This window comes from Schistocerca cancellata, chromosome 5 (assembly GCF_023864275.1).
Source record: "Schistocerca cancellata isolate TAMUIC-IGC-003103 chromosome 5, iqSchCanc2.1, whole genome shotgun sequence".
NCBI classification, from domain to species: domain Eukaryota; kingdom Metazoa; phylum Arthropoda; class Insecta; order Orthoptera; family Acrididae; genus Schistocerca; species Schistocerca cancellata.
The window spans coordinates 461,600,876-461,623,944 of record NC_064630.1 but is presented as its reverse complement, the minus strand read 5'-3'; the positions used below and the strand labels follow the sequence as shown (position 1 = coordinate 461,623,944).

The 23,069-nt window shown below is 41.1% G+C and overlaps 1 protein-coding gene across 1 annotated transcript in view; it reads right to left on the bottom strand.

Annotated features, from left to right (window-relative positions):
• Window positions 1-22,853, bottom strand: part of LOC126188602 (proton-coupled amino acid transporter-like protein CG1139) — a 73,864-nt gene extending 51,011 nt beyond the window's left edge. The window contains exons 1-4 of the mRNA XM_049930204.1: window positions 22,791-22,853; window positions 15,787-15,914; window positions 11,880-11,954; window positions 6,132-6,404 (exon numbers count right to left, since the gene is read on the bottom strand). Coding sequence (XP_049786161.1) covers window positions 6,132-6,404; window positions 11,880-11,954; window positions 15,787-15,914; window positions 22,791-22,853 — 539 coding nt within the window. The remainder of the gene's footprint in view (window positions 1-6,131; window positions 6,405-11,879; window positions 11,955-15,786; window positions 15,915-22,790) is intronic.
• Between the last annotated feature and the right edge of the window lie 216 nt (window positions 22,854-23,069).

Below are 23,069 nucleotides of genomic sequence, written 5' to 3'. Positions count from 1 at the left end.
AATTTCTTGTAAAGACTGTTATAGTTAATATATGAAATCAGTCTCTAAACGTATAACGAAAGCCAAACTGCGTTTCACGACATATGAAGCAAGATTGCTGCTTGTGTAAATACTAAGACAATGCCTTTCAAAAAATACTTACTTTGGTTCGCCAACAGACGTTGATGTTCTAAAACGTGGAAAGAGAAGTGCTTCAATAATGTTTGAAGCACCTCAATTTCCGTCAGTGAATCACGTCAGCAAAAATAAAGATAATGACGTGAAGAAGTTGATGTCCTGTTTTGACAATGATCTAGAGGAAAGTAAAGAGTTCTATTTAAAGCTGCATAAGGAATGATAATGACACTACAGACAAAATTCTGTATTATAAAGAATCTTTACATTAAACAGAAGTTTGTTTCAGTATTGGTTTGGATTTCATGCAGAATTAAATCTAGACATTATATTAAAATATGTATTATTGCTTTAGTTGTCATTTAAACGTATTACTAAGCTTTTCATAACAGGTTTAAGATCTCAGAGTTCTTATTTGATACTATTTAGAAAATGTAATATACTTAAGAGCACTTTGAATTTAAATGCTTAGAATGTATATTTATAATACCTAGCTTAATAAAGTAAACAAGAAACTTGCATAAAAAGTGGATATTTTTAGTTTTGTAAAAATTTGTAATTTTTAACTTTTTTCAATAAAACTTTTTAGTGACGAATTTCAATTATTCCTGCATGGACGACCAGTATTATATTCTTGAAATTTTTTGAGTTATCGATACTAAGTACAACTAAAACAGTACAACTAAAAATGCCTCTGCTGTAAAATTTTGTAAATGGAGTCTGTTTTAAAACGGTCCTCAGTTTTAAAGAAGAGAGTGGACAGAGGTAGACTGAGAGCGCTGGCCACTGTATGGGAGAAGGATGACGTCAGCGATAAGGGGCAAAAGATAGTGTAAGGAGAGGAAAATGCGTTGCGGGAAATGGAATGAGTTGGAGGAGTGGTAAAAAGAAACAGGATTGCATAAAGATGTACAGAGAGCTTACGAAATAAACAAAAAGTGACAAACAAGGTGTCCATCTCCGACCCTCTTCAAATGAGACTTGAGAAAACTCTAAGAATTTAGGATGAAAAAATAAAGTAATACCAAATAACACCAATAAACGTGAAAGTTTTCTGGGAACGGTAGCACGTCACATTGTAAATAACTATCACTAATGAAACCGTCGTAGGTACAGTAGAAGGCCGTAGGCGTGGCCGAAACTTTGGTGATAGTTGTTTACAACCTGATGCGGTATCATAACCAGCAAACTTTTATGCTAACTGACTTTGGCTTTGGAATCTGATTCAGTTATATCACCAATAAAGGGTGGCAAGAATGATACAGGTTATTGAAATATTTCTGATTGTATTTGCAGGTAAAAGAAAAAAAAAGTATTTCAGCGAGATAATAAGGAATAACCAACATTTATTGCACCATTGCTTTTTTTAAAAGAACTATCTTGGTGTCTGGCGTTGGTGATTTAGTAAAACCACAGAGAAAATGAATCAAGATAATGAACCCATCTTCTCCAGAATATGAGTTCAATGCATTGTTGTTATGATCTTCAGTCCGAAGACTGGTCTGATGCAGCTATCCATGCTAGTCTGTTCTACGCAAGCTCTTCATTTCTTATAACTACTTCAAACTAGATCTATTTGAATTTGCTTATTCTTGTCAATTCTTTGCCTTAATCTGCATATTTTACTATCCCCACTTCCATCCATTACCAAACTAACGATTTCTAGAGCCCTCAGGATATGGCTTGTCAACCGATCCATTCTTTTGCTCAAGTCACGTTATAATTCCTTTTAACCCCAATTCGACTACCTGCCGTAATTACCAATCTAGTCTTCGGCGTTCTCCTACAGCATCACATTTTAAAAGCTTATATTCTTTTCCTGTATGCATTGTCTGTCGTCCATGTTTCACTTTTGTGTAAGACTACACTGCAGGTAAATACTTTCAGAAAAAACTTCATAGTATTTAAATTTATATTCCCTGCTAACAAATTTCTCTTTCTCAGGTTTGTTTTTCTTCCTATTGACAATCTGAATTTTATATCCTGTCTGCTGCGGCCAATGTCAGTTAGTTTCCTGCCAAAATAGCAAAACGCATCTACTACATTTAGTGGCTCATTTACTACTCTAATTCCCTCTGAGTCGTCTGATTTAATTTCACAGTCTTCATTTAGTTTCAGTGATGTACGTTCCATTGAGCTGCTCTTCCAAGTCCTTCGCCATCTCTGGCAGAAATAAGAGGGGCGTTCAGTAACTAGTGCAACACATTCTTTTCCCGAAAGGAGGTTGGTTACATTCAAGATTCCGATATACCATGTTATTTCTCATTCTTTGTGCTACAAAACACTATTTTTCAATATAACGTCGATTCAATGCGGCGACTTTACACCGCCTGACTGGGAGGGCCTTTATGCCCGCGTGGAATGACTTTATTGGTCGAAGTTGGCACCAACGTCTTGATGCATTAATAACCTCTCCATCATCCAAGTTTTGCTTCCCACGGAGTGCATGCTTCATTGGGCCAAACAGATGGAAGTCGTAAGGTGCAAGATCCAGGCTGTAGGGTGGATGATGAAGAACAGTCCAATGATGTTTAGTAAGCTTTTCTCGGGTGCACAGCTTCATCACGGGGAAGGAGAAGTCCGTATTTGTTGCGAAGAATACGATGAAGTCGTTTCTTCAATGTTCTGAGGGTATCACAGTGTGAGGGAGGACGTCAAACAGAATAACCCCGTCAGAGTCCCATAAGACCGTCGTAATGACTTTACGAGCTGAGGTTGCGGCTCTGAACTTTTTTGTTCGGAGGAAAAGCGATATGATTCCACTCCATGGATTGTCGTTATGTTTCCGGTTCGAAGAGATGAACCTATGTTTCATTGCCTGTAACATAAAAATTTGCCACAATATTCCTCGTAACACGCAAGCAATTCCATAGAGATGATCCTTCGTTGCTCTTTCTGGTCTTATGATAGGCGGTGAGGAACCCAGCGGACACACAAGCTTGAGTACCCAAATTGGTGGATGAGTGTGACATCACTACCAACAGGGATGTCCCGTTGAGCAGCGAGGTATCTGATTCTGATCAGCCGACCACCTCGAATGAGAGTCTCTGTATGTCCATCTTTTTAGAGATGGTAGCGGGACTCACATGTTTGATACAGAATCTCAAATTTAACACCTTTCAGCCGTCTAGTTTCCAATCTTATTTTATTTGGCAACCAGTTTCAGCGTTTTACTATGCCACCTTCAGGTCCCCGACCGACGTGTAGGAAGATTCACCCTCGGTTGAGATCAAAACAGAAGCCAGCAATACTGGTATTAGTAGATTTTTGCTATAGCGATCAACCATCATCTGCCGACCAATGAGAATGTCCTCCCGCTCCAACGTTGCAGTCCGCAGCTCGTGGTCTAGTGGCTAGCGTTGCTGCCTCTGTATCACGGGGTCCCGGGTTCGATTCCCGGGCGAGTCGGGGATTTTCTCTGCCCGGGGACTGAGTGTTTGTGTTGTCCTCGTCATTTCATCATCATCATTCGTGACTGTGGCTACATTGGATTGTGTAACAAAATTGGACTGTGTAAAAATTGGGACTTTGTATGTGCGCTGATGACCGCGCAGTTGAGTGTCCAACAAACCAAACAACGACATCATCATCCAATGTTGCAGGAGTCACAACTGCGTGTGACCGGCCGGCACAAGGGAGATCAGACAGGTTTGCACGACCTCCTTGCTGTGATGACAGACGCCTCGCGCAACAACTGACCCGCTTTTGTTCTTTGACAGATCTCCGTAGGAACTCTGCAAGTGTCTATGATCATCTGCGATACTTGATTTTCAACAAAAAGAAACGCAATGACGTCTCTCCGCGTGGAGTGCACTTCCGTTACAGGCACACTTTGAAGCTTACATATAGCGGTAGGGGTTCCAGCGGAATTATTCCATGATGTCCCACAACAAATTCAAATTTTTTTCATTCGAAATTAGCCGAGAAAAAAGTGCTGCATTATTTCTTGAAAGCCCATCGTACAATGTCGCTGCCAAATCACAAAAATTTAATTTTTTTCTCTGCAAATTCTCTTCTCAAGAACTGCTTCCCGTTCACGCGTTCAGACTTGTACAACTACATTCTGCTTTCTTTACAAGTTGTAGGTAACACTTCCCGCACTGCAGTTACCCCACATGCATTCAGAATTTCAAAAACGTATCCTACAAATGCTATCAGGGTCATTCAATAATTAAAGAGACAAATTGGTTTGGAGAAAAAAAGAGTTTATTTTTACAAAACACTACTTTTCACTTGAACATTTATGCACTTTTTCCAACGTGCTACAAACTTTTTTATTCCGGTTGCAAAGAACTCTTTGTCTTGATGTTCGAACCAATTTCCCACAAACTTTTTAACGGCCTCGTTGTCCTGGAACCTCTTCGCACGTAATGCCCCCTTCACTGCTCCAAACAGATGGAAATCACTAGGTGCTAAATCAGGACTGTAAGGGGAATGTGGCAGTACTTTCCAGCCCATTTTATAGATGGTTTCACGGGTAAGTTGTGCAATATGAGGACGCGCGTTGTCTTGCTGGAGAATCAAACCTCTTCTTGAGATCCACGGCGCCTCTCTCTCATGGCTGTCTAAAAGCAAATCTGAGTAGTAATGGTTGTTCATTGTACACTGATATTCGAGATAATCGCAAAAAAACTGAACCTTCAGCATCCCAAAACACAGTCAGAAAGACTTTTCCTCTTGATGCATGAGTTTTGAATCTTTTCTTGACAGGTGAGTTGATGTGCTTCCACTCCATACTTCGTCTTTTCGGTTCTGGTTCATAACAGTGAACCCAAGTTTCATTACAAGTTAAAATTTTGTTGAGAAAGTGCTCATCTTCTCTTTCATAACGTTCCTTTAGCTCTGTGTACTCTCTCAACCTTGCTTACTTGTTTAGCCGCATCAACTCCTGGGGAACCATCTTGCGGTACTTTAGCTTGTAACAGATAATGTTATGAACTATACCAGTACTAACGTGAACCTTATCAACTATCATTTCCACAGTTACACAACTGTCGGCACGAATAATGTCATCAATTCAACTTTCAAATGAGTAAGTTGAAACTGTAACCGGTCCACCTGAACGGTGTTCGTCGGTCACTGCGTCGCGACAATTTTTTAACTGCTGTACCCACTTGTAAAAATTTGCACAATTTGTACAACCTTCACCGTAAACTTTACACATTCTGCAGTGTATATTCACTGGTTTCTCGCCTTCAGTAAGTAAGAAGCTAATAACAGAACGTTTAAACTAATGTGGGTGTTTCATGTGGACTCGCCTTCTTTAAATGTTTTTTTGAGGTTATAAACAAAACAATGTTGATACATCAGCTGACCAGGGCTCATGCCAGTGATGGCAACTTAAAGTCACAAAAGTACCAAACCTACCCTACTAACAGTTTTCCCCAGACGAATTTGATTCTTTAATTATACCCTGGTACAGAAGACGTCATTTTGCACACAATTAATAAATTTTGAAAGGTAAAACGAGTATGGTTAATTTTGGCTGTCAAACGCACGGCTTTCCGGGAGGGAAGGAGCGCCTTCCCCGGCACGAATCCACCCGGCGGATATGTGTCGAGGTCCGGTGAACCGGCCAGTCTGTGGATGGTTTTTAGGCGGTTTTCCATCTGCCTCGGCGAATGCGGGCTGGTTCCCTTATTCCGCCTCAGTTACACTATGTCAGCGATTGCTGCGCAGACAAGTTCTCCACGTACGCGTACACCACCATTACTCTACCACGCAAACACAGGGGTTACACTCGTCTGGTGTGAGACGTTCCCTGGGGGAGGGGGCCGAACCGCACAATAACTGTGGGGCGGCGGAGGGGTGAAGTGGACTGCGGTAGTCGTCGTGGGGTTGTGGACCACTGCGACTGTGGCGCGGACGAAACCTCTCCGTCGTTTCCAGGTCCCCGGTTAACATACAACGCAATACATACAATGGTTATTTTTGATGGCCGTTCATGTTATAGCAAAGTGATGTGAGAAACTTCTAACACTAGACATACGTCCACAGAGTGACATGTGGTGCCTCACCCGGCGTAAGGCGCCACAGGGCGCAGGCAGCGCGGCCCGTCCTCCAAGGCCGCCACGGCCGTCTCCTGGTAGGTGAGGTTGGGCTCGCGGCGCCGCCTGCTCAGCTCGTACTGCGCCTTCACCAGCATGTGCATGCAGTAGGTGCACAGCACGCCCACGAACAGCGTCCCGATCACACCGGTGACGTAGCCAGAGTGCATGAAAGCGTTCGGCACCGCCATGATGCCCGTGCCTAAGCTGCCTTTGAACACGTGCACCAGTGCCGCCAAGTATCTGTAATCATTTACGGTCATGTTTTAGAACAAGAATCTCAGTTTAGCTTCTTAGTATCTGATGTAAGCTACCAACGAGAAGAAGACGCACACAATAGATTAAGTAAATACACAACTGGCCATTAAAATTCCTACACCAAGAAGAAATGCAGATGATAAATGGGTATTCATTGGACAAATATATTATACTAGAATTCACATGTGATTACATTTTCACGCAATTTGGGTGCATAGATCCTGAGAAATCAGTACACAGAACAACCACCTCTGCCCGTAATAACGGCCTTGATACGCCTAGGCATTGAGTCAAACAGAGCTTGGATGGCGTGCACAGGTACAGCTGCCCGTGCACTTTCAACGCGATACCACAGTTCATCAAGAGTAGTGACTGGCATATTGTGACTGGCCACTTGCTCGGCCACCATTGACCAGACATTTTCAATTGGCGAGAGACCTGGAGAATGTGCTTGCTAGGGCAGCAGTCGAACATTTTCTGTATCCAGAAAGGTCCGTATAGGACTTGCAACATGCGGTCGTGTATTATCCTGCTGAAATGTAGGATTTCGCAGGGATCGAATGAAGGGTAGAGCCACGGGTCGTAACACATCTGAAATGTAACGTTCACTGTTCAAAGTGCCGTCAATGCGAACAAGAGGTGACCGAGACGTGTAACCAACGCCACCCCATACCATCACGCCGGGTGATACGCCAGTATGGCGATGACGAATACACGCTTCCAATGTGCGTTCACCGCGATGTCACTAAACACGGATGCGACCATCACGATGCCGTACACAGAACCTGGATTCATCTGAAAAAATGACGTATTGCCATTCATGCACCCAGGTTCGTCGTTGGGTACACCATTGCAGGCGCTCCTGTCTGTGATGCAACTGAAAGGTCTCTGTTGGATTCCTTTCATGTTTAATTTCTTAAATCTGTTGCCATTTATGGAATAAATTCCTCTTCTAAATGTACTGTGGCGTTTCTGACTATCTGGGAGGAGACTGAGCAGTGGAACGTGTTACTTTTACACATAAACAAGAACGATCTGTCACACTACTACACTTTAAGGCACAGTTTATATGTAATTCTTATATGTAATTCATGTCACACAGTCTCATACGGAACCTACATCTGCTTTCTTTTATATACTGTATATGATGAGATACTGTCATCCCCCTTCCCTTTTGTGTGAGAGGATGAATGAGCATATGTATTTCTAGTTGCATGCTTGAGGGTAGCAGACAAGGCTGTCTGCTAGAGAACAGTAGGACCAACGTCGGAACAGGTAGCTACGCTTCCTAAAAGCAAAGAGGTTTCTATCCTTAGTATGGTCCTGTCCGTCCGTTGTCATGTTGGTATAGGAAGCTGCCCCTCTGGCCACTTCCGTTGGTCTTTGTGAGCCACCCTCAGGAAGCACGCTGGGCAGTAGGGCAGTTGCAGTGTGGCCGTGGCGAGCGTCTGAAGTGGTAAGATCTCCGGCTAAGCGCGTGTCTGTTAAGTCCGTAGGACAATGGATTTCTTAAGTTCAGCCAAACTGAAAATTTAATCACCTTTATTTCGGGTTTAGGTCTAAAATATCCGAGGTTATCTTAAATTGCAGCGCAGTGTAATTATCGTGTGAAGTTCAGATTATTTTCCGGTAGTTGCTTTGTTACTACTTTGTGAGTAAAGTGGAACCACGTGTTGATCAGTAACTCTAACTAAGTTCATCAATCTTAGATCCGAATGTGCGTGAGATTATAACGTCTCGTCTTGAGAATATTTTTTTAATATAGCAACTTTTCTTTATGCTTTTCTTTATGTTCAACCCACGTGGGGTGTACTTTGCGAGACCAGTACCACGTGCTTATATAACTGTTTGACCCATCAGGTTAATAGTAAGACGTTAGTAACCAGTTCAAGGTTTTTCTTTTGTCAATTGCTTTTCGATCTAATTTATTTTAATTATCAAAATTATTGTGGAGTTGTACGCTTTGTGTAAACCAAGTTGACCACGTGAAGCATGTGGTGTAATCATCAAAGTAGCCCTCAGCTATTCTTTTTGCGAAGTCTTCACAAAGAGTTAATATGAATTTAGTATACCAGTGTGTGGTAATTACATGACGGACAGGATTGTGGTATGAACGTAATTTCTTTGGGTAAAAACTGAATCTGTTGGTTGTGGTTAATTTCTTCTTGCTTATGTTTCAATGTTCTTCGTGTGTTATTTTATGAATGCAGTGTTGTATGCTGTCTCACAATATTGGCTCCATATTTTATGTGTTCCGTAAGATTACAATCTCACATTTTTTCAATCGTAAATAAGGCACCAGCTCAGTTATAACTCACTTATAATATGCTGAAATTTCAATGAACAATCTTAAAATAAATTTCCAAATATAAACTGATTTCTTTCTTTTTATTTAAATTCTCCTTTATATATATATTACCGGTTTTGTATGACTATTAAAAGATTATCATTAATCTTAGTCTGCTTGGTAAACCTAGACTAAATATCTGATGAAACAGTTGCCCAGTAATCCACGGTTAACGTCCCCAGACAGATCACGCCTTTTAACCCACTTTCATTGTCAATTAGCACCGATATCAGCATACCAAATTAAAGTTACAACATTACACAACGTCAAAGGTAACCGCAGCCATGGTCTCCAGGCCGTTAGTCTATGCTGCTGCAAACGTCGTCAAGCTGTTCGTGCAGATGGTTATTGTCTTGCAAACGTCCCCATCGACTCATGGATCGAGACGTGGCTGCACGATCTGTTACAGCCATGCGGATAAGATGCCTGTCATCTTGACTGCTAGTGATACGAGGCCGTTGGGATCCAGCACGGCGTTCCGTATACCCTCCTGAACCCATCGAGTCCATATTCTGCTAACAGTCATTGGATCTCGACCAACGCGAGCAGCAACGTCGCGATACGACAAACCGCAATCGCGATAGGCTACAATCCGACCTTTATCAAAGTCGGAAACGTGATGGTACGCATCTCTCCTCCTTACACGAGGCATCACAACAACGTTTTACCAGGCAACGCCGGTCAACTGCTGGTTGGAAACTTTCGTCATGTCAGCACGTTGTAGGTGTCGCCATCGGCGCCAACCTTGTGTGAATGCTCTGAAAAGCTAATCATTTGTATATCACAGCATCTTCTTCCTGTCGGTTAAATTTCGCGTCTGTAGCACGTCATCTTCGTGGTGTAGCAATTTTAATGGCCAGTAGTGTATGAGATGATGCGTCGGACAATCAAAAGAACACTTATGCTGTAATCCCTACACCTGTTTTGATACTCGGCAGAGGGTCGTGTACAGTAAGACACCAAGGCAAAATGCGCATATAAATGAAATTTATATGGGACATGAAAGGTTGCAGTCTGTGGGACCAGGTAAGAAATGAAGACATCAGAGCTGAGCTGGGACTTTATTCAGTTAATGCATTATTAAAATAATCGAGAGTATAATGGCCAGGACATATCGATAGAATGTCAGAAGAAAGACTAACAAAGCAAGTAGTGAACTATGAACCACAAGAGAATCGAGATCCCTGAAGGGCACAGAAGATAGTTACGGCAACTGCAATAACCCGATTTCCCAGTTGAAGACGCCAACATGAGTCTCGGCTTAGCCATAGATTCTCGACCGTTGCTGAGAAACGACAGTCAAAGTTTTCGACGTAATTTAAATGCCTTGTGGTGCGGAATTGTGTCATACGAAATGGTGGCATACCGGATAGTCGCAGCTTTTCGCTTGTGCGCCCTGTGTTCGACACTAGATTATTGTTTTTATTTATTTTACTTTTTATCTTTTCATTTATCTATCCATGTCTGTAGCAGGTTACTACACGAATGTTTTTTATCGTGTTTGAGGATACACAGGCGTTAATTTACTGATAGAAGTACAACTACACTGTTAAACATTTTTATACAAGCCCTAATATATATGTATATGCTATTTTCAGGTGTCACAATCTTTTAAAATTCTCATATCGATATAGTTCATTCTTATATCAATTCTTATTTGAATTTAGTGTTTTATTCTTCTGTTTATTCGTCAAGAAGGTTTTGTGCATTCCCTTGGAGGATTCCGATCGCAGAAACATTCGAAAGGTAGAAATTACTAACAGCACGAGCATCGTGCACAGTTAGGTTTGCCATAGTAGTATGAATCTCACTCTGGAAAGAAACGGCGTTAAGTCTGCTGAAGAATTTACCCGTTGACAATAATTCCGCAGCGAACCATGCTTAGAGTATCACTTTTCAGGAAACCGGCGCTTGCATTGAACTATGAATCGAGATACACTACAGGAATTTCACCGAAAACTATTTCAAATAACTTTCACATTCACGTATTGTTGTTCTTAATTCATGCACCAGGGATACAATTAGTAGACGATTAAGTACAACTTTATCTCAATATGCACTGGAAAAATTCGTATACTGATCTTGTACGGACGCGGGAAAATAAATGAAAAACGCAAATAAAGATAATAATCGGATTTCGAAGACGGGGCTAAAACCTCTGTGCCACCACCTCGGTTGTACCATTTATTCCATAAAAGGCACATGAAACACCTAGAAGACTTTGACCGTCATCTTTTCATAAACGATCGAGTATCTACGTATAGGGCCGAGACATGTCTTTGCTTATTTTGACTCCTCTTCCACTGAGCGAAATTTCTGGGTAATCGGGTTATGGTACTTGCCACTTTCTCTTCGTAAGATCCCAACGGGAGAGGAAACTACTGCTCGAATTTAAGAAAAGAAGAAGATTATTATTATTTTGAAGGATGTGCTCTAACAGTTTGACGCACAGGTTACTAGTTTGCGAAACAGAGGGGTCAGATAGACCCATGTCGAATTCGCGTTGCACATTATTAACTGTCGGTGCTGTACACTGGCCAGTCTAAATGCGGTTCCTAAGTGGATTTTCACTCTCTCTAGAAAATATGATATTTACTGGGCTTATATTAAGTCTCTATCTCAGCAAATGCGATATAACATATGGAACAAAGGTTACATCACTCACAGACAGATGGCCCATGAGTTAAAACGAATTATCCTTCAACTATATGAGGTATTATGTGATAGGATAAATATACTAACAAAATTTCGAAACCTATGTGGCACTATGGTAATACCAGACGAGAATTCTTCTCTGCGAACTGCAGGCAAGATTAGGCGAAATTGGTGCTATATTTAAGAAGCTTAGAAGAACATCCCAACAACCAACACTAGTTATTCGAAGCAGTGTACAAAGTCAGCGTAATGTGAAAGACAGTTTGAGACGTTAAGTGTACTGTGTAATAAAATGAATACCAATGAAATTCAATCTTTCTACTTTTTTAAAAACATCAGAGGCAAATATTTGCGGTTCTAAATTAAATCATGTTAAAATGAAGTAAAAGAAATGTTAGACAACTTAAAAATTTAAAATAATCATGAAATATCATGTGGTAGGCATCAGAGGTACTTACGAGATAGGCTGGTCGATGTCACGTCTTAAGTGTGGGTCATACTCGATGGAATAGGCACTGACCTTGTGCCTGATGCTGCAAGAGAAATAACTGAATTACAAGTATGTCAAATAATGTTATCAATATATGTAGCTCTCACATACCAGGTGTAAGAATTAAAGACCGTTGACAAGATACGGAGAAAACAATGTAAAATTTAAATACTACCGTACCATCGATGATTGGGTTATTAAAGAAAGAGCTTAAGCTCAAGCTCGACCTCCACGAGTTATAATAGAAAGAGGAAGAGAGAGAGAGAGAGAGAGAGAGAGAGAGAGAGAGAGAGAGAGAGAGAGAGAGAGAGAGAGAGAGAGGAGGGAGGGAGGGAGGGAGGTAGGATAGGAGAGGTGAAGATGGAATTGTGCAGTGCGTGAAAACGATAAAGAGCATTACGCAGTTTGGAACAGATTCATTCATAGTGGGAGGGGGAGGCCAAAGATACAAGGAGAGAACTTATTAGTGAATGATAATATGAACTGATTTCATGTGAAAAATGTGTCAGCAATTGGAAGGATAAGAAATTAAAGACGAAGATATGAGGACTGGTAGTTCGCAAGTAGAGAAAGGTGCAGGAGAAAAGTGTGAGAGAATAAATGTGAGAGAGAAATATGTGATATTCGTGTAGGAAATAGTGTAACTGCAAGGTAAGTTAGCATGAGGTGTATATAACAATCAGTATGAGGAAAAGAGAGGCAATCAGGGAGGACGACAAAAGGAGGTATGAGGTATGAGGTGGATCAATACCTCCTCTTGCCGAATGAGTGCTAAGTTCAAACTGTAAAAATGTGGACGATGAAGTTTAGCAGTCAGCGCTTCGATTCCAATGGACCCACTTTCACTGACATTATGTTCATTAATCTATTTTCTTATCTCTCGAACAGCAAACACATTTCTAGTTTTTACGGCACTGACGTTTCTACGGAATATTAATGTTGCAGATAGCAAGCACTTTTGGTAAATATATTTGTTTAGAATTTTCTGCCAACCTGTGTGATTTCACATGGTTGTATCACCATGACCAAAGTATGAAAATGTATCAATATTTTTGTAATGTACCATATTAGTATGGTTGTAAGGAACTTTTCAAAACGGATTAGAGAGTTGCTTGTGTTGTCTTTTTATTACTGTTAACAGCTTGCCGTTAATGCCTGCTCATTCAGCTATACTACACACGATCTGTTAAGCAGACCAGTTCTGCGAGTACATAACGTACTAAATGGTTACCGGACTTCTCTCATATAAAAAATGACAAGATTTTTTCTATCGGCGTACTTCCAAGAAAGTCAACGATAAGAGCATCCAACAGGATCTATTTTTGCAAAATTAAAACAATATATCAGTATTATCACTGATGAAAGGGCTCCTAGTATAGTGCACTATTGCGCTATTTAGCCAGTTCCAGTCAGCCACGATGCTGGAGTGGGACCATACCAGTATAATGATTATTTGCGATTTCAAAGCTGGTTTAAGTACAGATGAGCAGTCGGTTCCGTCATTTGAAAGTTATTTTCCTTCCACGATTGTAGTATTCTGAGATTCAAAGAATTAGCTGTGAAAGACATTCTTTTGAAGATGAAAGTAGCTCTAGATCTTAAGAAGAAAACATAGTAGTTACACCAGCTTCTTCTCTCCTAACCGAAATGAACATACATAATAATAATGTACGTTTTCTTCGAAGGAAGTGGACAGCTCGACACAATCACATTAGAAGCAGATAGAATAGTAACAAAAAATTGCTGTATTTGAGGTTTCATGGTTTACAAGTGGCTCCAGACGAGCGGTCAGTCATGAGAATATACCTATAAACAGGCGGCCAAAACAAAGGCATTTCTGGAAGATTCTCGAATCAAGATACATCTTACAGCCAAAATCTAGTCCCACGTTCCCAAATTCGAATTAAACCTGGAGGTATCGATCAGAACCCACGGAATCAGCGATTGTGTAATGATTTCATGAACAACCATTCAGAGTGAACTTTGTACTTTTAGACCATTATGAAGCTTTCCGTAGCTAACCGCTATCTTTTTGTGGAAGTCAATGTCTGGAATACGTCTTTTGGTTAAGGATAATGAAACGGAAGTAGAAAATAAATTACAATTTCAAGAAAATCAATTACACCGATGAAAAGTCCTTGATATAATGATAACCAGCAGTTTTTCTGAGACAGCCTGAAACATGCTAATTTATAATATGCAGATCAATTTTCTCTGTTACCTACCTACTGTGTAACATCGACCATCTATATTAGTCAAACCCTCTCTGAACTCTAGCCGCAGCAAATTGTTTAAAACCCACGAGCATTCGATCGAGAACTCGTCGACCGTTGCTATGTGGTTGCTGTTGCTGTTCTTATATAGCGGCGCTACCACCCATGACGTCATTGGTGACCACTGCAGGGCCATATAATGTAATGTTTTGACTGCAAGGCCACCACGACCGCTTTCAACATTCTGATGGTCGGGTCCCAAATTGTGCTTAACGGCAGACCACTGTCTTCAATGAGGATATTTTCAGAAATTTTTACGTCGATCGTTTCTGTCGTGACAGTGTCCCAGAAATAATTTGCCTGTTTAGTAATCGATATTTCGTCGATATTTAAAACTCTCGACGTGACTGGAAGGTCGAGAGAATTTTATAAGGCTATACTACCGTGAAACCATGCATTCATATATCAGCCATTTGTATAACACTGCATATATGAGATACAAGTAACAGTTTTACTGGAGTATTTACTACTGTACGGAGTACTAATGAAAATGGCGTAGGGGATAATACAAATACAAAATACATACTTACTCCTACGGAGCATACTTCTTTAATTTAACGTGTGCTAGATTTGAATTTACTGGCTGGGGCCTTGCGTTTGTGTCGAAGATTGCCATGTCGTAGCCAACCAACATCGCTAGGATCCATTGTTCTTCCTGACTGCGAAATATCTTCATGAACACGTTGACGTTTACCATCGTTGACTGAACCAAGGTTCTCGGGGAAGAAGTCAAGATGAGGAGCGAGAAAATAAACTGGGCAGTGACGTTGCAATCCAACTGTTTGCTCACAATAATACGTTTTTATACAACGTTCACATAGTCAGCAGATTTAGAATTTGCAAGAACATTGAATACGACTGATTTAAATACCACGAATGTGTATCTCTGAGCACAACTCAGCGAGTTTTGGAACTGGCTGTCAGCACATATTTTTCTTACCCTTGGACCTATGAAGACAATTTCTTACTGTCTAATGTAATATCAATAAATAAAATTGGAATCGTGAATATGTACATGATTATTTGTAACTCTTAATTTACTTACCAAGTGAAAAACTGTTCCGCCAAAGGTTTAGGTTCCCAAAATCTTCTCTAGATGCAGCAACACGATGCAAGTGCTGTTAATGCAGTTAACAATTACAGACCGCGCCAACGACTCAGGGACACCAGCATCAAAAGTGAAAAGTTCACATGCAGATTTTGCGTATGTTGCTGTTATTGGGGCCAGAATATTCTTCGGAACAAGAGGGCACAGTTAAGTCAAAGGGCAATGTGACCCCTTTTGACAAGAATTGCACTTGAATGTATATTAATGTACACAAAAATCATATGCCAACGATGGTTTAACTGGAGTTCCAGTCATAACACCAGGGTAATTTATGGCGTTGCGTGTAAAATAATAAAAAACATGAGGCAAAATTTCAGAGAAAGCTTGTTGAATGAGAAAGAAAACTTCGTTGATATCTTTTAGAGCAAAACGGTTTTTAGAGACACTGAATGGATTTAAATGCCTTTTGTAGTGCCTGTTCGATGGTAAAATATGATACCAAATTATTATTATTATTGCTAAACTGTTAAGGTTTTCCGCACCCTCCAGCTTACCTGCTATACGGGGGAGGTTTATCGGACTCCGGCGTCGCTTCTGCACCGATGTCATCGAGGGCGTCCCGGTCGCCACCGGTGAAACTGACGACGGAGCGCTTCCCCCTGTCATTGGCCGTTGCGAACCCCTGAGGATGGAGACCGGCAGAATTCAGTAGCAACCTTAGCCTACTGCACACACACACACACACACACACACACACACACACACATACACACACACACTGTGTCCCACTTGTCGGGGGTAACAGAACTTCCCTACCAGTCTGCTCTTTGGTAGCGTGCTCAACTGCAAGACTAATAATCTGGCGCAAGTCTTAAGTGGTTTCCGATAAAACTGTTGTACGAACAAATGTACTAGATGGTGTGGGGGTTGGTGTTATAAAACACATAGTAAAATAATGAATAAATGAAGGCACACTAATCAGAGTGTATATGATTCGAAACCACGATGTTATATGCAGAATAAAATACACTAAAAATAAAATGAGGGGGATGGAAGGATCTAAGGCATTACTAAAACGTTGAACAGCCACTTAATTGTGGATGACGAAGTATACATTGTAAAATGACAATTAAAAGACATGTTCTTAATGAACACAGAATTTTGGGGAAAACAAACACCGCGCGAAGGCCAGCTTCGAGCAGTAAACTGGGCTTCTCGGCCCGAAGTAGAGGCTTAAAGCCTTCCAGGAAATGTCTGCTTGCAACTTGAAGTCGATAATTTGAAATGTAGCTATCGTTTTTCCCTAAGTGTTTGAAAATTTCGTGCTCTACCCATAACTCTATTGTTCGGTCTTTTACTTCTTTGTGTAAGATTGCAGCTTCCTCTAAGTCCTTCGGAGTGTGACCAGGAATAAGTAGATGTTCTGCAAAGATGCAACTGTGTGCATTACTATCTTTCTTTCCTAACAGATGTAAGCTATATGACTTTAATGGCACAGTCGGCGCATGTTATTAGGTCTGTACTTGGCATACTTACGCTCTGTGCGTTCCGATGGTTCGTTTTATATGTGTTTCATGTGGCGTATTACTCTTGCACGATCCATTGTCAAATGAGTGCTATTTTAAAAAGTTTTAAGGGAAAGCTTTACAGAAGAGAGATACTACTTTTAAATCATGTAGTTTAATGGTGGTTAAGTGGATGACACGCACATGTACTAGACACAGTCAACGACTTCACATTGGATGTAGATAGTACGTGGTTCTACGTGACAATGCTTAACTAAAATTGTTTGTAAACATTTCCTGTAATTTTGTTTCTATTTTGCACACAATGTTTGTACAATACCTTCTGAAAAAGACACTTTTAAAACTATTGAAATCATGGTCAAGGTATTTCGCAGCTAGTTGGCTGTTATTTCCAATCCATTGAAGCTTTTGCATACACATTTGCTCAAGCACAGGCACATTCAGGTCTTGATATAATTATAAGTTAACAGTTTTCGAATTCTTTCCTTCACTTGTACTGTGAAATCTTACTTCTTTTCAAATTCCGTGATTCCAGGTCAACTGAAAGTGCCCCATAGGTCTTGTTGAATGAGTTTACGAGTACTGGAATTTACAGGATGGAGGAAAATCGTGTCACGAAATTTTAACCTTCGATAGCTGATGCCAGTAGGAACAAAAATTACTAATGTTGTGCAGGTCGACAATGGACGATTTTTAAACTACGGGAACTTGGCACCACGCACTCCATTTGGCCGTGGGATTGCCCTGTTGTCGTTCGTCGGTTGACAAGCAGCGCTATGGTTGTCGGTTCACACATACAAATGTCCCTCGCCGCGTCACTGCCTCAACGTGATACGCACACGTGTCGAATAGGTCTTGCTGTTCGTCTCCACCTCACGTCAGAGGCGTTCACACGTAAGCTTCGCTTCGGAGCGCACGCACATCACCTGCGATTAAGTCACACAGTAAGCATGACGGCACAGTATTTGTTTGAGGAACAACGACATATGGTTTTTTTTCTGGACTAGCCGACGGTAATGCGCATGCATCTCGACGGTTGTATTAGGAACGGTACCCAGCAAGACGCCACCCACACCCGCAAGCATTTACAGCAACTGAAACTTTCTGGCAGATTGAAACCGTGAGCCGGACCGAGACAGCAATTCACCGGCGACTTGGCGAAATAGGCTCTTTAGCGGGATACCATGGTGATGTTGGACGACCTCGAGCACGACGGGATACTGCATCTGAAGAGATTGTTCTCGAGCGCTTCGAGGAAGCACCTACGACTAGTACTCGAGCGGCTCGAGACGACATGTGTGTTACTCATCGGTTAGTCTGTGTGGTTTTGAGCGATGAGGGCCAGCATCCATTTAGTTTCCTCCCTGCCCAAGACCTAAATCTTGTGGCGGACGGTGAACACTGGGTAGGGTTTTGCCATTGTGTTGTTTACCGACGAGTGCACCTTCCGTCGGGATGGCCTTTACAACTCTCGAAACGTTCCTTACTGGGCGAGGGGAAATCCGCACGTCACTTACGTCCACGGACACCAGGAACGATTTTCACTCAACATTTGCGCAGGCATTGTTAGTGACCATCTAACTGGACCGGTCCGTCTACCTCCTAGACTTACTGGGGCAAATTACCTTCACTTCTTACAAGAAACTCTATCCGGCCTACTGGAAGATGTTCTCCTGGAAATACGGCTATGCATGTGGTTGCAGCACAATGGAGCGCCCGCACGTAACGGTCGTGATGTGCGCGGATATTTAAATGAACTCTTCGACGGCTGGGTAACTGGCAGAGGTGCTCGTAGGACATGGCCCCCGCGATCACCAGACCTCACGCCACCGTTTTTTTTTCCCTGTGGGATTCTTCAAGTTTCTAGTTCAACCCACCCGGACGCGAACCACCTAGAAACGAAGTGGAATTAATGGACCAAGTTCAACATGCCGTCAATCACATCGGGGAAACGCTAAAATATTTGAAAGACTTTGGCAAAACACCGTTCGACGTTACCAAGCTTGTGTCGCATCAGAGGGTCGCCAGTCAGAGCATTAACTAAACAATGTCCTAGTTACAAGAAGAGGCACTTTTTAGGGCCGACACAATTTGTAAAAGAGTTTCGGTACGAGGACTTACAGTTGTTGACGGGTTTGTTCCCAGTACGTCTTATCATGAAACTACATTGGATGTGTGGGGCCCCTGGTGGATCCGTCCCCAGGCTCCCAGTGGCTGGTGCGAGCGCTACCACCGAGAGTGTGGGCAGCCTTGGATGCTCCGCGAACTCCAGTAGGCAAAGCATTCGCGGTCATGTGTTGTTCACATGGCTCTAATCACTATGGGACCTTACGTCTGAGGTCATCAGTCTCCTAGACTTAAACCTAACTAACATAAGGACTTCACACACATTCATGCCCGAGGCAGGATTCGAACCTGCGACCGTAGCAGCAACGCAGCTGCGGACGGAATCGCCTAGAACCGCTCGGCCACAACGGCCGGCATGCGTTGTCTAGAGCATCCCTCAACAGGGCAGTCCCGCGGCTAATCGGATCGCATGGCGCCAAGATTCCATAGTTTAAAAAAATGTGCGTTGTCGACTTACACAACATTACTAATTTTGGTTCCTACTGGCATCAGCTACCCAGGGTTAAAATTTCGTGACACAATTTTTCTCCATCCTGTGTAATACAAATGGCCGTATCTCTTGATTTCATCGATTTACAGCCTTAAATTTTTCACGTCCCTAGAGGACCGCAGACTTCAGTATGTAACATAGATTTAAACTTCGTAACCCTATACGTTCCTGAGAAAAAGGGGTCTTGACAGTCGGACAACAACGTTTTCATATAAAGGTTCCGTTTCTACCGATTGATGTACGGAACTCTAAAATATACCCATTATTGCCGATTGTTAAAGCTGTAAGTCGCCAGAAAGGATTTCAATGGGCATCAACAAAAAGTTTTGATCATTTGCCGAGTAACATAAAATGTCTGACACGCAGCAAAGAAGTTTAAATCTAGTCTAAAATCACATCCTCTGAACAACTCTTTCTGTTCCAGTGACAAACCTTTATTTAAAAAGTGGTAACCCGTAAACAAAGAAAACAACTGGTTTTTAAATATTGTTACATGAAGAGCGTTGAAAATTACTACGGTGATTAACATTAAAACTTATAACATATATATATATATATATATATATATATATATATATATATATATATATATTATTTATTTATTTATTTATTTATTTATTGTGTAAACCGATTCGTTACATTTCATCTCGATATAAAATTGTTCAGATTATCCTCGAACATGTAACTGATTATCTAGAGGATGTTTACAATGTAGTATTTAGCTTTTGGTAAATGGAGAGCGGGAGAAATGTGGAAGAATGGGTTGGATTGATATGTTTTATTTATTCGTATGGCAGAACAACATATACTTATAAAATAAAAAAAGCACTGGACTACATTGTGGAGGCAACAATCACAGATCTATACCCAATATCCTGGAGCTAGAGAGTGCTGAACATTTCTGGCTACGGTTAATGGTACTTCAGAATATTTCCACAGAAGGAATTCTTCGAGCAGTTGTTCCACAGTTTTGAAGTTTAGACCAGCTCCAAGTTGGTGCATCTTGCGAAACTGAACGTTAATGCAGGACGGTGGAATGTGTACACAACTGACGACCGAACTACATCATAGATTTCTCACAGGCACTGGGTTCAACAACACAAAGCGGTCGGTTGATTTCCGCTAATATCAGTGCCGTCCTGATTAGCTCCTATAGCAATGGAACTTCCTGTCAGATTAAAAATGTGTGCAGACCGGGATTCGTACGTCAGACATTTGCTTATCGGTAGCAACTAATCTGTCAACTGTTTTTTCTTTTCGACTTCGTTTTGTTCGTTATCGTTTGTTGAATTTGTTTTGGGCGGGCGTGCTATGATACTCACTCAAGTTCGTCTTTGATCTATTCACTCAGTTTTTTGTTACAGAGGGTAGCTAACCTTCTGACGGAACATGCTTTTTTTTTTTTTTTGTTCGAAATTGTTCGTTGGTTTTGGTCTGGGCGGACGTCACAAGACATCCGTTCAAGTTGATCGTTGATTCTTTAACTCAGTTTTTTTTATTACAGAGAGCACGCAGCCCTCTGACCGAACACGCTGAGCTACGGTGCCGGCTGCCAACTGAGGTACTCAAGCACAACCGACGAGCTGTCCTCACAGTGAGTACTTCACTTCCTGACTTGAAATGTTCGCGTCTCTTGTCGTATTTGTAATGTATGTGAGTCGACAAGGGTTCAACAGTCGTTAATGCAAGCTGCCTGCCGTAGTGGTGAACACACAAATGGCCAAACAAAAGATCCTATGCCCAGACAGAGTCCAACACAATTGCACAAATGTTGAATTGATAATTATTCACACTCCTAAGTGCTACTGCAACTGAAGTTTCATAATCAGCAAAATAAAATTTGATTCAATTCATACAATGAAAAACGAACCAGCAAACTTTACATATGAAATGAAATGACTACATTTCTTGCAATGGCACCTATATTTCATTGAAAACACCGTCACAGTGAGACTGCAAATCCGTGAGCTAAAATTCCCTGATAATATTTATTTTTCATGGTAAGGATCGCCTCATCAGAGCGTTGTGGGAGGGAATTACATAAAAGGAAAAATTATCTTAAAAATACTAATTTATTTGCTCCCCGTCAATAATGTTCAACTTGGGGTTGGACTAATTTACAATTATTTTCATCAAAAAGTGTAAATAGCAATATGGATACAACAGTCACATTTTTCTGGATCACCAACATGATAATATCCGGATTTTTAAACACTTTATCTGTGCAGAAGTCTCCGGAATGCTCTTTGGAAGACTGTAAATTGAGATGAAAATAACTTTCCAAAGTCTGGGCAATTCACAAAAGGAACATACAACAGGTGGCTGAAGCACGGCACCGGACAGCAGCTTTTCAGTTATTAGACATGAAATGCTGCCGTGTGGTCGCGCCAAAAATGGAGTACTCAGTTCCTACTATTTTCTAAAATAGAAAAACAACCATGAACTTTGTGTGATATTTTACAGAAACAAATTGAGACCCACAGAAGATGAGACACAGGTGTCGAAACACGTCTTCGTATGTAGAAAAAGAGATAAATGGTGTGTATTAATTGGTTATACAAAAGTAACCTTTAATTGTGAAAAAGGTAAATAACTTACCGAAATGTTTGATACAGCACTGTCTTATTACTGCCTAACAATGTTAGTTCCCGACGTTCCCACTACGTGACATACGCGAATGAGTTATTACAAAAGTCATAATGGAATCGTATAACCGTGAAAGTGTGCACAGTGTTGTTTATGGTTTGGTGAATCCAAATCCTCTAATACTGTTCGGAGACAGTTCAGGACTAAATATCGCTAGCCAATACCTCAAAGACAAATTATTATTAACTAATACAGTTGTTTCGTCGAAACTGGCTGTGTATCACATGGGAAACCAAGACTGGGTCGGCAAGCAGTCTCTGACATAGCAAGTGAATAAGTTCTGCACTGTTACAAAATGTAGCCAAATTGAACCTTTGTAAAACTGGAAGATGTACTTCATTCAATGCTAAATCAAACATATCTGTAAGTTGTTTACCTTTTATCGATTAAAGGTTACTTTTGTGTAACTAATTTATAAACAGCCTGCACATTGTGTTTTGCATAATTAATAAAACCTTTAGTTCACTGCCTATTAATATTTTTATTAATAAAGCAAATTATTACAGTTGTGATTATTAAGCAATATTTTTGGAATGTGTTTTTTCTGATCAGAGGTAAGAAAGGGCCTGAAGGCCTTAATCTCTTTAGGCTAAATAAGCAATAAATAAATGAATGAATAAACTGCCTGCATCCTCTCTACTTTTTCTTGATTTTGGAGAACTAAAGACAGAGTCAACGTAAGCAGCATAAAGGTTCAGTAATCAAGTTTGTCATTGAAATTTGCACACTTTTAATTAGTCGCAGTTATGTCATCATCCCTTGTACTTACCGGCACCTCGCTGTCATTCTCGTGCGATGGCAGGTCTGAAGGGGGTGGCTTATCCTGGCTCATTTCCAGACAGCTAACACTTCAGACGTCTTCTCTGCAACAGATATTCGACGTTTAGTCCAAACAGGCGTTTAGACTGTTATCGAATATGGTCAGACTCAGCAGGGTAAAAATCAAGTTACAAGACTACTGAAACTAGATGTTTCAGATCAATGACATGCTTCAGGAAAGGAGTGAGAGCTCTGACTCTCAGAAGAGCATCTTGTAAAATCTCTACAT